A 16,465-nucleotide genomic window follows, 5' to 3' on the forward strand; every position below is an offset into this window, starting at 1 on the left:
TCGACTTTACATAAAAATAGGCACATGGAAAGGATATAGGTGATTAAGAAGCAATGTTGGATACGCTAACATACTATACAAACACATTTACGAATCGGTGTTGTCCGAGGGTTTTTGACATAAAGAACGTTACAAAAAAAAACGTAAAGATTAAACCAAGAATTATTCCGTTGAGTTCTTAATACATCTGAATCAATAACAACCGAAGTCACAGAAAACGTTTTTTCGAATGTCCTGTTTCTTGTAGACTAATAAACTTGATTATCGTTTCCGGTCGTAGAAAGCACTAATAGAGTTTATTAGTTGTTTTATTTTCGTCTAACCAACCAAACTTCTATTTTTGCGTCTCCCATCCTTAATCAATAATTCCATTAAAGTTTTATCTTGCTAAGGTCACAATGGATAAGCAGTACACGTGGTAGTATTTATAAACTTCTTCCAAGACAATGGAGTCTAGCAGGCGATCCAATCTAGTGCGAAAATCCAAGAGGGCTTAGTCGTTCCGAGAGTCTTTCGTGAATGAATTCTGCTTTTAAAACGCCGTACAAACATTAAGAGACACACACACACAAACGGACTACTTCCGTGTTTTTCATGCGCGATATTATGGTAGTGCAACAACCTCTGCCTTTACATTCGATAGGAATAATCCTAACCCTATAGCTCCCAATCTCGGGTTGAGCAGAAGAAGCCGTGGGGATAGCTGCTTCTTTGGGTACAAATAGTCCTGCAGCCGCGTGACACATCAGGCGAGATTTTTTATTTTCTTCTTAAGACGGTTTGAATAACACCGTTACGTACGGGTCTCACTAAGGTAAAGCCCATTATTTTTTTTTATGTTGGTCGGATGGCCCAGTCCTGACAGCTGGACTTTCTGTTAAGACAGCTATTCTTTTATCATTATTATATATATATATATATATATTTTTTTTTTTATGCAATCGGATTTATGCACTTATGATGTGAATCATATATACAACAATGAACTGTTAGATATAGAGCTTTGTGAGGACTTTAGGTAACATGGTGCTATGAAAATCGATCATGTTTATTAATACCACTTCCATTGTAGAGTGAGTAATATAACGACATGGGAAATCCCGTTTCTTTCCTATCATGTTGTCAACCTAAGTAAGCCACTTTTACACAGATATGACACACTAATATTACAAGCATTTTGAAGTCGGTCAGCATCACAAAGCGTTATTCTCCCACTAATGATCTTGTTAAATAATAGCCAATATAATAATACCAAATTCAAACATTCTGATAACAAATTTCGTATCGGTGTCGCATTATGATCAACGTTTTCCTTAACATAGTCCATTTGTCTACTTTTACATGCTAATTAACATTACTGTAATTCGGAGTGATGGCCATGCATTGCATTGTGTGTGTATTAGACTCGTAACAAATAAAGATATCTCCATATAGGTCGTTAGGTTACCTTGTCGTCGCTAGCCACTCTGAGGTTTATTCGCATAAAAACAAGTACCGACTGTCGTTCGTTATAGCTCGTTGCGTTTCGGGGTACTTGAATGCCGGTGAATTTCAAATTTTGCGCTTTTAAGTCATATCAGTACAAAATCAATATGGCATATACGCGCCAAAATTCGAAATCAACTGTTAGCCATGCAGCGGCGCAGTATAACCGCTGTCCTGTACCACTTCCACTGTGTTCGACTTCGAAGAATAATTACCAAAGCGGTCTTTTTCCATCTGGTATGAATAGAAGCATTTCCTCCCTGCAAAAGAAGGTTTTAGAAGAACTTGATCTCGTTGGATAATCACGTTGTTCTGAGTGTGGCTTTGCACGGAAAGGCATTCGTTTGCGTTGCATAATCCTCAGTTTTATAACAGGAAAATAGTTTCCCGTTCTGCCTGTACTCCATTGCCCGCCCTTTGATTGATTGACTAAATTGATCTTGCGGCTGTCATAATCTGCCACGTCAAATCAGTAAACACGGCACCGGCAAGGGAAGACTGACTTATGAAGTTGAGTCCGATGAGTTCGCTCTGGTTCATCCTGTATTTTAGAATTTTATGTACCATTCAGCCGTAAGCATAAATGCGAACGATGTCATGATTTTGAAAGTCTCGAGGGCGCGGTCGCTTTGACTGATTTGCTCTGCCACAGACCGAAAAATTATAAAAGTGAACGCAGCAATTTGCTTGCGATAGATTATTACGTTAAGAAAAAAAACGTACAGTACGTTGATCCTGAACTTATCGTGTCTGACAGAATTTGGTCTTTTTATAGAGATTCGTAATACGCCTCGGAGAAAGATAGTCGTCTTCATGTTATTTGTAAATATTCATATGAAAGGTAAGGACGGTCCGATAGACCGAACAAGTATCTGTAATTAATAGTAATAACAACGGTTGCATTGCAGCAAAATCGACAATATATTCGATGTCGAATTGTCGAGCACTTCTTACTTTGCGAATCTTATTGTCATTTTTTAAATAATAAAAACAGTTTGGTCAACCAGCACTTCTATTACGCTGTGAAGACCGAGATGGCGGTACGGCAATCCTTGCAGGTTGGGCATTAGTCGGTAAGCGCGAAACTATATTCTCATTCGTTACCAATTAAGGAGCATTCGTTAGTAAGTTGCATCGATACCGTGAATTCAATAGTTAGTGAACTAAAATTGCAACATAGTCCCAGACAATCGAAATGAACCGCGTTACATCTGTTTCTAAAGTCAGCAGATTGTACAAAAAGTAGCAATTTCCCACGATAAAATCGAGTCTTCCTTAACTTCTCGAACGTAAGTGTAATCAATTTAATTCGCCTTTATAATCAGGCACAGCAAAAGTCATGAGTCGCGTCTTATTATTCCGGTGTATTTCTAAAAAAAAAAAAGGTACAACAATTCACAAATAATAATAGTCGGCACCTTTACTATTTATAGAAGAAATGAGCTTCTTAGGCCATGGCAGAGGACAACTGTCGCCAATCTATAGGATGGACCACGTTTAGTATAGTTTTGTGCTGATTTGCTGCATTCACGTGGAGTAGGTACGCATTGATACTAGCGGCGCGGATGTTTTGGCAGAAGTTTTGCCGAGGTTAATTTTAATGATAATGAGAATGTGATTTAAGAATTAAGAGGTTAGGTAAACGTTCTATGAACGTGAACAGCCGCGTGAGACAGGTGAGGAGTTGCGATAAAAAGAGTTAAGATAATAATTTTGGCTCACTAACTATTGCGATGTGTTATTGAAACAGAAATCAGCGTGCGCGATTCGTTCATATTCAATTTAATAACTAATAATAGTAATATTAGTAATGTTCATATATAAACTCGTGTTTAGAACATCTTATTCTAATGTTTAAAAATTAAAAAGGTAACTACTTTAATTCACGCTGGCAGATAACACGGCCCGATTATATGGTATTTTTTTGCAGGGGGTGAATGTGTACTCTAATGTGTAGTGTGCTTCATCGACATTTACGGGCTGAAATTCTACTTCTTCGGACATATCGCTGAAAAAGACTGCATCTATTAATTGACCGTTCTCGATGAATCCCTAACGTAAAAGTATTTTATATGTGACGGAAAAGGTCTTATGATGATGAAAGTAACAAAAAGATAATTCGATAAATCACCGTAAGAAATACACCCGGTTAGGAAGCAGTTAGTGATATAGAAGGTACAAGAGAATATTTTCCGACCGGCAAACGCTCATGTCTAACGGCCATTATTTTGAAAGACCAATAATATGTCACTTGTTAGGTGTCAATAGTGGTAACGTCAGAGTGTTATCGGTACGCTAAAGTTAACATCAGTCATGACTTTAATTAATAATAATAATGTTTCCGGGAGTCGACTCTAATTCCATAGCTAGGTTCACTATATGGTATTATATGGTACCAGCTGGTGCTGATTGCAGGATCTGGCTTTGATCATATGAATCAAACTGGTTATTTATGGTAAATAAATAGATGCATGCAAGATATCTCATACGATTTCAGCTCTGTTCCAAACATTCTAAAAATTAGATATAGATTCCTCTGGCAAAAATCTCTGGCAGCCGCTCAAAGAGAGATTTTCAATTAAATTTATCCACAAGCTTCACATATGTTTGCATTTAGAAAAGCCAGTACGCTACGCTCTTCTCATCATATACACATCGTCACACGTCATCAGATTCATTACATGGCAGGTCGATCAATTTAGTAAATGATATGACTGATATACGAAGAGATACGTCCATTTATATCTGGCTATATCAGTTAATAGTACTGAGGAAGAGATGATCATACAAACCTTGATAATTTTATTGTATACTATTAATTCTGCTCACAATCTGAGTATTAGCAGACTCATCTGTTAGGACCTGTCAAAGATAACGGCTGAACAAATACCTCATCTTCCAATGAAAACTTTTCTTCGTCGAAATCAGAGCCAGTTTGAATAATAAAAATAGTAAGAAAACAAAGATACGCTTAAGCCTTTGTATAGATATTGACGAAATCCTTACCAAATAAAATCCTTGCAGTGCGAGCAGAAGGTTGGTTGCTTAAAGAAGCGTGGTAGGAACTTGTGGTCTTTGACGACGAACACGTTCTTCTTTTTTAGGGCTCCCTTTCGGGCGCGCAGTCTGAAGCCGCCTTCGACGGATCCACCGCCGGAGTGGTTCATCGTGAGCCCCATATCTCCCCCCGTACCCTCGCCACTCGAGTTTGTGTCGCCTTCACTCATTCTGGAATCGGATAAAGTGAGACTGATGTGATAGAATATTTATTATAATAGCGAAACGTTTACTTGGTTACTAGAATTACTAAGTAGTCGCGTATGACCTAGCGATGTCACGATAGTTGGGTAATATATTGCATACACGAAATAATTCAAAAATGACTTTTAGTGCACTATATCATACGCTTACTACTTAGTAATGTAATAACCGACAATTTTTTGTGATCTAAGCGTTTCTATGAATAACAAACAAAAATATTTTTTTATTTCATTAACAAGCTGATAATGATGCATTTTCGTTACAGATCCGCAATCGAATTGTACAATTTATTGGCACGATCTGCTGTTCAATATCAATGTATGATTATTATTTTATTGCTTCAGGCTTTTTATTGTCATTATTATTATTTTATACGGTGAAGAACTGTTTGTGTTTCGAGGTTGCTTTCACGTCGACATGCCTTTGTCAGCGCATGTAGCATAAGACAGATCAACGTGCACATACTTTAAAATAACAACCTCATTATAACTAGCTTCTTCTAATGTCTTCAGCGATAACTATCATACGTTTATAGTATTGAACAATTAGCCAAGAAAAATATATTGAGTTCAGAACATTGCTGTAGGCTGGTTAATTGATGGAAGAAATTGGAACGGTGAAGTTTCATTATTCGTTCGGACACTCCTTCGACGGCTATTGATCGCTAATGAAGTTAATTTGAGGGTGTAACTTTTGTACCGGTTGTCGGTAAAAGGACGCCTCGTATCGACGCCGAACGTTGCCATTTTCACGAATTGAAGCTTGCCTGTGCGTTTACATCTGACTGAACCGAAAGTCTTTAACTTGGAAAAATGTCGAGTGAACAAAAGACGCGACACGTGTCACATAATGCGCGGCGTAGTACCACTGGTAAGAAAGCCGAATCCCCCTCTGATCAAGCGACAAACAACCAAATACCCAAACTTTCACGGGTTCATGCATATACATCATAAGGTTCGATTTAGGGTAACCTTTTAACAGACAGGGGACCTGCACAAAGGTATAATAATAGTAGTAATAACAATAATAGCAGTAGATATAGGGTATTGAGCGTTTTCAATTAATATATTTAGAAAACGAGCATTAACGAAGAGCGAACTCACAAGGGAGAGCTTGCACCTACCTGCTCGGTCTGCCTCCGGTGTACTCAAAGCTAAAACTGCGCGGCGGTTCTACGTCTTTTATGAGGGCGCCCTTCTCTGTAAGCGTTAGGGAGCAGAAATGATTTTGTCTAACCAAGACAAAATTTCTAATTAGTTCACTCCCTTACTCCTCTCCACCACTCTTAACCATAGGTCATCTACGGCTGAAGGACTGTGCAGCTTCTATTGTAAGTCGTTTCCTTCAATGGCACCGATATTCTTATATACTGCCTATATACATCTGTTAGAAGCCACTTGATCAGTGCTGTTTACATTTTGGCCAGGTCCAAAGTAGGCCTCTCCTTAACAAACCTGCTTTATAGCTTGCAATGGGCGCTGAAGACGGCACCTAATGCACACCCATCTTAGCCTGTCCCTCGTCCATTACTTCTCCTGTATGGCGTTAACTGGGTAGCCGTGAGTACGTCGATTCACTTGACGTTGTTTCACCCTGCTGTACTAACTTTGAAGTCGAGGTCCCGGGTTATTTGTCAGGCCTCATTGCGAGAAGTAACTCGGTCTCAACGAATTTCGTCGATGTTCCCAATATTCGAGTGACTCGCAAACGTGTTCTCTTTAGCCTTTCTTACGCGTTCCCGAATGTTGTACATGCATTGTATTATCGGCGTAATAGGTTAGCAGAGCGGTCGAATGCCGCCGTATGAAAATCGATGGGCGTACTCTTACGATACTTACACTGTCCGTATGCTGTCGATCTATTTCGGTGCGATTGATTTGCCTTAGCTTTTAGTTTTGTTTCTAGCATACAGTTGAATCGTATCGGTACATGTTCCGTGCAGATTCTCATCGACTTTGCTTTGCAATGATTACTTTGTTCGCTGTATGTTGGATCATTCTAGCCTTTTAGCTTCGTGACCTGTCTCTATGAGACCGCCGGACACGATGACTATAAGGCCGAACATGTTGTCGATGCCCTTGGGTGAATCCAGCTCCACGGCCATATGGAACAACGATTGAATAAACTACTTATCCCACTAGCGCACTTTTCCTTCATTTTCCAAATCTCACTCTTGCTGATAAGGTAGAAGCCTAAACCTTATCCATGTTTTTCACTGCACACATCCATTTCTAACCTGCGTTAGCACAACTAGAGCACTCTAGTCCTTCTGGTTCACTTACGCTTCTACTTTGCTGTTACCAATATTTACGTAACAACTTCTGAAAACCCAGCGTTTCCGCCCTTTTCATTTTCCCCATTACATTATACCTGTCCCGCGACCTTTAATTCATTTTTAGGTGACTTCACCGTAACAATGGGTTGACATCAGGATCTCCAAGCAACCGATGTCAAGCAGGGTTAGCAGTCTGTTCGGCCTGGATTGACGACACCGAGGTAAAACTCGATTGACAACTGAATCGTTGTAGACGGCCGTCTGGATGCTTCAGCAGATCTGTATCGTTATCTTTGAACCGGCCGCTGCTTACCATACTGGTCAAAATTTATATCAGCTTATGCCGATCAGCCCCACATTTCCCTCAGCAATACACGCTATACATTCAATGGTGTAATACATATAGCAGAATGCAAGACAGCTCCTCGTTCGTGGAGTCGTTGGAATTGTTTCGTTCGTCCTTGTCCTGTCTTCGCTGTGCATTATATTTACTCCTCATTTACTAGGACGCCCTGCGCTGTCGGGATGGCAGGAAGTAGATTCAGACGATCTACGGCGCGAGAAGCGACGTGAAACTTCAAAACAGTTAAAACAGCTTCAGCAGTAGAAATCAATAACATTATATAGCTGTAAAGAGGAACATGGTAGCGAGGCTTTCGATGTCAACATTCATTTGGCACCGGCACTTAGCCGACCATAAGCACAACAGATATAGTAGCGGTTAGGGTAAAACTGGTCGTGCCAAGCAGTGAGGCCAACGTTATCATGAAGAGGTTTAAGCCCAGATATTGACAATAGCTAATGGCTAATTCATGTAGCAATTAACAGGTGTCAACTGGTCGTCGGAGATACTGTCTAGGTACGCGCAGTCAGTTCTTCTCATTTGTACGCTGTTATTTCTTCGAAGATAATTCCTATATGCTTGTTATTTAGATATTGTCGTTGTCATATACACGTATTTCTGACATCCTATTGCATGACGCAGATCATTTCCAACAATAACTGCTATAGCAAGCAAGCTTGTTCCTCTTTGCCATAAGCTTAGAATCTACTAAATTCCTACAAGGAAAGTGCTTTCAGGCTACTTCTTATGAAATTTTACGCGCATCTCTCAAATAACTAACCCCTTCGCTAAATGCAGGACTAAAACTAATCAAAACATTTCGAAAGGGAAGAAACTTTAACAATAAAGCTAAATAAACTGAAGCACCATTTTTGATTTGCGACTGTTTTTTTAAAAAATACAATTTGTATTCGATAATGTACACACCTAAAACCACAAGAGTTCAAGAGGACAAGCATTACGGGCAAGGCGTTATGACTGGACCAATTCGCTTCAACGGATTATCGACACTAAAAGGCCTATTAAGCATCCAATCCACTTGTTGCTTGCCGTTCACGCGGTTATTTAGCCGAGTTCCGCGAAGCAGCCCATTGGAGCGATCCATTGTTTGTCACGTCAGGGCCTTGCCCGTAACGGTAGACACTGGCCTCTGGCATTTAAGGGTCTTGTTCTTGTCGGGGCAGGGATCCAGCCTATTCACTTCTATATTTGAATTCCGGCTGTATAAATCTTTCATTCTAAAATGCTGTTCCATTTATGATGTATGTATTCCTTCCACATTGTATAATTCTGTCACAGTCAAACTAAATAATTTGACAAGCCATAGAAATTTGGATATAGGTGTTTGTGTGTGTGTGGGGGGGGGCAAATAAACTGCTATTTCTGACGGCGCTCCTATTAGCTGACACTAAGCCTAAGGATGACCCAGGTGGCTTTGTGAATAGTACGTATGCTTCGTGGTTTTTGTTTTTATTATATGAGGTTCAAAACTGGCAATGGAAATCCTTCGGTGTCAATGCTCCAACTGAAAGTTTCGTCCATGTTAGCAGTATGGAAAGATCTCTTCCTCTTGTTATAAAAAGTATGTCCCTATTATATTACATAAATCTATTATTATATTTAATAATGCATTTAATATTATTATTCTCATAATTTTGCTCCCTATTGGTAACGAATAGGTGTAGAAATCCGTTCTACTGTGGTTTATTTAACAGTGTTTATGCCCATGTAATTTGATGCATTCGTTCCTTTTGAGCCTACATTGAATACCTTATGAAAAAGGGCGTGAGAACTGAACGGCGTCTATCTCTTTATATAAACGCCTATTTTCAACAACTGATGCTACTACAACTACAGCCTTAGCGGTGTCTGACGGACGTGTACTTCATCACATTGTGTTATATAGAGCGTTATATAATAGAGCGTTTCTCAACGACTGATCTTTTTTATCGTGTGTCTTTTGTATTGCCGGCGTCATGTCAGCTGGTTCTCTACCGCTTCCTCGACGGATCTCTCATATCAATGACAATGACTTGCTGACAAAATTGACGATTCAGTTATGGAGCATTTCATTTTCGAGAACGTGAATGAAACGCTCTCTTGTTTTTGTAAAGTACTTGTATTTGTTTAGAACAATCATTCGTGGCATTCGGAGCTATTCGACGTTAACTGAAAGCGTATATGAGCGCACTTGTGGATGTGTAACACTTCATGTAGTCTCATCTTTTTGAAGTTACTTATGCATGTTTAGATATCAGCAACAGAAAGAGTGTTACCGGTCTTATTGACGGTATATTGTTGTGATTCATCGACTACTGGTATCTTTCTAGATATGTTTTGCTTTGTCTATCGTGCAAGTTATCATATGAAACTACACGACATGTTAAGGGTGTCAGTATGTTCGGAACATTAGTAGCAGGCGCGACAACTGAAGAAAGAGTGGAAGATTTGCTAAAGATCTAAAAATTTGTGTTCCTCACTTTTCCTGTTGTTATGCTATGCATCACCGCGTGCTGCGTGACATGCATCTTCCGCAGGCAGTGCATGGCCTATTCCACCAATAACATCGTCAAATGAGCACCAGCTATCGTTTAGCCTGCAGCCAGGGTCTTCTTTCTTCAAAATCTAAGAACTGCTTGATGTGTAGAGGCTGTATAGGGGAATGCACAAAGACAGATAATCCCGTGTTTTACGTCCAAGGGCGATTTAGGAGCAGTACGTTTACTTAAAAGTCAGAAACAGTGACATAAAAAAATTCGCGCGTATATCAGCCCTGCACGAAAGGAGTTGACACATGGAACAACCGGAAAAGCAACCAAGTGGCAAAGGCTTTACCCACTCAACTAAATTAGTGCAGGCCGCATTCTGCACGATTCAATATATTGCAGGGATGAATGTGACATCCATAATAAATTAACTAATTAGCTGCTTTTGCCCATTTTGAAACTTTTCTCTACAATCTCTTCGTTGGCAACTCATTGTAGTCCGCGTAAGAAGTTCGGGCCTGTGGGATATTCCTCTGTATTGCCGTTGGTAATATATAGCATCGTTGTCCTTTTGACATACTCCTATAAACGAACGCACAGAACATAATGGCCGTCAAAGAGCTGATACCAGGGCGTGCAACAGTGTAACAGTTTTATTCGATGGAAGTTCCGACGACAAACGTTCAGCTGCCCTGACTCGTTGGTGCAAACGTGATGGCCCATCGAAGGGCTAAGTTACTAACTCTACAGACGTTTTCATCCAATTTGTTTTTCTTGTTTCTATACAGAAGGGCTTGCATCGGCAGCGCTCGAACAATGCCCACCAATCGAAGGAACCAGAATAGCCTTCACTTCTTGGACCTTCGTGATGCATGTGCCTCCATACAGGATTGTCGATAATGCTAGGTTGAGCTCGCTTAGCCTCGCGTCAAACAGCTACCATCATGGGGTGGAAGCGACAGGCATCGAAGAAACGCGCAACCACATAACCCTTCGGTCAGTTTAGCTGGCAAAGGATTAACAACACTTTTGACGCTACCCAACTTTAAAGATGGCCTTTAGATAGTGCTCTGCAAGGAGACGAACCTAGCTAAAGATTAAGTTAACGAGCGAATTGTTAACTTCTTTTCTTAAAAACCAGGAACAGCGGTTTGAAAGGCGCAAAATTCGCTGAAATAAAATAGCGCCAACGCTCGGGGGCGAGACGGCGGACGAGAACGTGATAACCTAGCGCGATGTCATATTGTTGATGCTTACAGCACAAATCGTGCTGGATGGGTAAAGCGCTAAATTGTAACGATTTGGTGAATCTTTAGAATAAACAGTAACTAAAGTAAGTATCAATTAAGAGGAAATAATCAAAGGAAAGGCAGATTTCACCTTAAAAAGGTGCAGGGGCAACCTATGCCGAACGCCGTCAGGTATTCTGTGGTTTAACGCATATTTTTTAAGTGTTTATGTTTGTCAATACTAGGATCCTGTAGACGTACCTAATATACTGATTCGACCAAGCTTGGACTGCAATATATGACAGAAAGTACATGAATGTTCTGTTTTGAAAATTAGAACGTTTTCCCTCGACTGTAATAATAGACCAGCGTATCCCGACGTGGTCCGGATATTGTATTCGTAGACGTCAACGAACCTAGTGCTGTGTTGCTATTCACAAACTAGGTAGCCCGATACCGCCTGAACACCGTGTAATCGTGATCGAACGCATTACATGTAGTTTAATCTTCGATTCGTCTTCTTTCCAGTATGACCCAACGTATCCCAATACTTAACACTGAGCTGTATCTTTGGACAAATATTTTTAAAATATACATCCATGTGTAGATCCACTGAGAACTCTGCTTGGAGGAAGTTCGCTATCATGCTTGAGTACTCTGTTTAAAAGGGAAAAATTCCATTCCATAAGTTCCTAAGGAACTAGGCGCAGTAGCGCTATAGCAACGCAGTTATTGAACGGGACAGAAATACTAATATTGGCCCCGCTGTCGTAAGGCGACCGACCCCGGTGTTAAGTGGCTCACATCTCTTCCACAGGAGCTCGATTTCTTTGGCCTTTGTCAAATCCTAGAGTTCGAGACCTCGAAACCTGCTGTTCACTAATAGCTCCTTTGTCATAACGAACATGAGGTGATTGAGTATCTCGGTTACGAAATGTTTATTTGCCAAATTTCCAAAGGACGGACACTCACAGCCACAGATAAGCTCCAGAGCATATCCCAAAGGTGCTACCAGTCAGAACGACCCCTAATCATTGTTGAGACGACAAGCTGCAAGAATTCTGCATTTGTCCAAGAAGAGGGCAGGAACCAACCGAACGTGCTGCCGAGCGTACCAGACTTGCGGTGTTTCTGAGGAAGAATTTTAGAACTAGAGTTAGCGGAAGCACATGTAAAAATGTGAGACTGCTAAGGCGTATGGCTTCGTTTGTATACGTTTGATATGGTAGCTCGGCTGTCCAAGACAACGTCCGCTATAGGCTGCGACCCAGTGAGGATGTGCGCTTTACAACCAGGACTGTATGGACTAGTGCAACCACCTAGTATAGTCATGTTTAATCATGGCGAGAAGGGTAAGGGACCGTAGAAGAAAGTAAATGAGGTAGGAAGAAATTATTTAATACATCTTGAGGCACCTCCGTTGCGTTGCTTCTCGACAAGGGAGAATTTGTTTGACAAGAATCGAGCATCAAGTGGTCGTTAGTCGGTAGAGTCACGGGGAAATCATTGGTCAACGGGGAAAGCGAAAGACAAGGTGGGCTGTTGCCTTCCTCGAGTCTATCTTCTTTCAAGCAGGTTTTGTTCCTTGGGCGGGCAAGTAGGGGGGCTGCAAGACTTCCCATTTGCGTGGCACCCGAGTTACAACATCAGAAAGAAAGAGTTCCTCCGGTCTCCCTCACTCTATGACACAATGGAGCGTGACCGCGTTCGACTGGTTTGTCCACTCGGTCCCTCTGTAATTACATGCTTTGATCGGAGATCTCGTACCTGCCATTGTTGTATTAATAACTACTGCCATTTTTTTTTTTCTACATAGATACAATGCGCTGACTAGAAACCCGGCCTCAGTTTTCAAGGATTTGCAGCAGCAACGCCTTATATATAGTTTGCAACTCTATGTCAGCCTGAATGTTGTTGCTGCCGCTATTCCTGGGCCATTCATCCACAGTCGGTCAGCTTTTTGTCATTTAGCTTTTAACAAGTGTCACACAAATATATATGAAGAGATATAAGTTTGATAAAAGAAAAATAATCAAGTAGAAAATCTGGCTGGATTTTATTAGTAGCGACGAAAAGACCGCACGCGGTTGTAGCAGTTGTATGCAGTCATGAAAGTCAAATCACTCTGCAAAACTGAAACAGGATTTGCCTGCGTTTTGAATGCTCTGTTTAATGCCGCCAGTCGTAACTCTTAAGGGTTGACGCGTGTGCAGTGTCTCAACTGCCTGGCCGTTGATGTCCCTTTGCCTGTGAAGCGGGAATCGCAGATCCGCTTTTGACGTCAACCTAATTTTGTCCAATATAAATATATGGCTAGTAGTTATCCGTTGATCCGCACACCTTTGAACTCGAGCTTTAGTAAAAGGAAAACAAATTAGGTCGCAAGATTCACAGTTGGACCACAGGGCGTATAAGGATAGGGATTACGGAAAAATATTTTCTTTGAGGGGCCCTTATTATTCAGTAAAACGAAATGCAGGGCGAAGCCTTTTGGTCCTTAAGTCAATTTAGCTTGCATAACCCAACCATGCGATTCAGTGCGGTGCGTTACACATAATTATATTTGTACAGATTTCTTAAGAACAATGAGAGAGATGCTAACAGGATCAGATGGGAACAGCGTCAGCGGTAATATTCAGCGTACCGTGGGGGGCAAAACTTCGTTCCACAAGAAAAGTGAAGAGTGCTCAAGTAGCATGTAACCATGTATACCTTCATGAGAATCTTATTGCTTTACTTATATTAGCTTGGGAAAAGTATTAACCGGCTAGATTGCTTTAAAGCGTGATAGGACACGCGTCGTGTCAGCATTTGAATGAAGAATTTGAACGTAACTTGAATGTTAGACGTTGGCATTAGCAGACGCGTTAACAGCGCTAGAATGCCTTTAGTTAGACTTTAGATAGAGTGACTTCAAGCTGAATGACATTTGTTACAATTTTGCTACGATAAAGGCACAAATTTTGCTGAGGCCCATTAAAAAATTTCTACGTTATGTTTATAGCCGAGATGCATGATTGGAAGGGAAAGCCAGAAGATGGTTCCGTTGCTTTTGTTCCGGATATTTTTCTATGAAAGACGCTTACCATAATGATCGACGAGTTACAGAAGAAGTTGAGTAAAATGTAAATAGCCATGTTATTATCAACGAGTTAACCACACACCGCAGAACAGTTTTGAATCGTTAGAAGAAAATTGGCTAAAAAAAAAAAGCTCGATGTTTGAATGTTAGAGCAAAAGAATTTACTTGGCCCTTCTCCGAAACTGTGCAAAATTGAGCTATTTCTGAGACGATTAGTCACGAATGATGAAAAATAGGCTATATATAACAATAATGTGAAAATGGAAGTTAAAAAGTGACCCAGACTCTAGGAAAAAGCCCCGGTTGCCCCACAAAAAAAGGTGATGCTCTGTATCTGGTGAACTGGGAAAGGATCGCACATTCTGCAAAGTCTGTGTAGACCTCTACCATCAGTAACCAACAAAACGATAATAAAAAATCTATCGAACCAATGATCAAAAAAGACGTCGCCCTACACCATGGCAATGCCTAGCCACGTACACATTTAACTACCCGACAGAAATTGAGAGAATTTAAATGGACCGTTTTATAGCCCGGATTTGGTACCATTGAACCATAATCGTTTTCGGTCTCTGCAATCCTTTGTTAATGGTACTTCATTTAATTCCAACAGAGGGATGCAAGAATCATTTGTCACAGTTTTCCTATTAGAAACCACAGAGGTTATAATGTGATTTTATAGTGATAGAAAACCAGCGGTCAAAATGGCACATATCTAATTCTGAAATATTATTCCAAAATATCAAAGATATTTGCTTTATTTTTAGCTCAAAAGCGATCACGTGCTTTTGACGAAAAAAATAGGCTGTTATCATTTTTTGTTTCTGCGAAGTTGCGTCCATGTCTCATTAATGAATCGTCAAAAAAAGTCCACGAAAGTTAGCCGCAAAACATTATTTTTTGAGAAAAGAATGTTTAAAAAATGTGTTTTTTTATAAAAAAAAAAAAAAAGAAAAGAGATTCATTAAAGGCACGTTTGATTAAACCTATGGTCGCGTGTCATTGCGCTATGGTCATTTCCAATAGTTTTGGCCGAAACAAGCAGGCAGATATGGTTTTTTTACTTGGTTTGATCGCGAAATGAAAGAAAAGGGTTTCATTCGGATCCCGTTATCTTGTAGTATTTTCTGGGAGCTATATGACGAAATACGAATACATGCATGCTTGATTGGGTTAGGGGTAGATAAAAAAAAAAAAAGAAATAATAAATACTTATTATAACCTACATTTTTATTAAACCTGCATTTCCTTAGAACGTGAAGATTTCAAGTCTAGAGTCCATGAAGGACAGTAGCCTATTGTAAAATAAGATCCGTGGCGCCGTGCGTAGTTTTAAGCATTTCTCCCATTGTTTCTTTCCCAGAGCTCCTGTCGCATAAGAATGCTTTGACGCTGTTGTTATTCCCTCAGCGTAGTTGTGTCAGTAAAGCTGTATCTCAGTCAGAGTGGTTAGGTCGACACTGATCTGACAACCCTTACACAGTAGGTCGTGATTTCCCTCCCTTTCCGTTTAACTCAATAGGTTTGTCCGTAGAGAGTTACGCCGATCGTGAAAAGTGTTTCAGCTCTTCTCGATACGTCAGCGTGCTATAGGACGCGTAGATTTGCAAACATTTCTACACAGGCTCGTATAATTTACACCCTTTGCTCTGGCTACAAACATAGGAGGCCTAGAAGTGACGGCGCGTTCCCCTGGGGCAGGCAAACCCCTCGTTATGCACATTTTACCCTTGACCTTGCGAAGTTCACATAAATCCTAAATATGCCTTGGCCAACTGTCTGTCTAATAAGATGAGTCTGATCAATCGTAACTTCGTGAAGAGTACCAAATCAAGTAATTTTAATCGACTGTGATTATCTGTTCGTTTACGCGCATTGCTAATCTTTAGCCCATTCCGACATTTCTCACTACTCTACCGAGCGCAACATGCTAACAAGAATAACTCCTAAATCATTATCAAGCTAGACTAACACGTAATATGCACGTGTAAGTTATACTAAGAGCTTCTCTGGTATTTGTGTATGTCTCTGACCTGGATAATTATATATGATGTCCGATAAGGTTGTGATGACACTTAACTTGGTTTTTCTCAACATATAATTGCAATGGCCTCACTCATCAATATTAGATCGGTTATGATTTACAATCCTTTGCCATTCAACAAGTGACTCGTAGGCTTTGTCGGCTCCTTAAATTTCGTAACTTTCTCAATTTTCGAAAATCATGATTCGATCTACCGATCTAAATAAGTGATAGTTTCGATGGCTTAGTCTGCCATATAAATCGCAAGAGAGAAGACTTCC

General features: G+C 40.3%; 1 protein-coding gene across 17 annotated transcripts in view; it reads right to left on the minus strand.

The window, feature by feature from the left end:
• The window catches only part of Pkc53E (Protein C kinase 53E), a 247,332-nt gene that overhangs the window by 104,036 nt on the left and 126,831 nt on the right, over positions 1–16,465 (minus strand). For 16 of the 17 annotated variants that reach the window (XR_015325533.1, XR_015325532.1, XM_086985903.1 and 13 more), the window contains one exon: positions 4,492–4,713. Coding sequence is in view for 15 of the 17 variants with exons in the window: in XM_086985903.1 (XP_086842029.1) it covers positions 4,492–4,713 (222 nt within the window). In the remaining 2 variants the exon portion in view is untranslated. Of the gene's footprint in view, positions 1–4,491; positions 4,714–5,869; positions 7,889–16,465 lie in introns of those variants that run through there. The other variant, XM_022801465.2, reaches the window with a different exon arrangement.

Source organism: Varroa destructor, unplaced genomic scaffold, assembly GCF_002443255.2.
Source record: "Varroa destructor unplaced genomic scaffold, Vdes_3.0 BEIS01000004.1, whole genome shotgun sequence".
Taxonomy (NCBI): Eukaryota; Metazoa; Arthropoda; class Arachnida; order Mesostigmata; family Varroidae; genus Varroa; species Varroa destructor.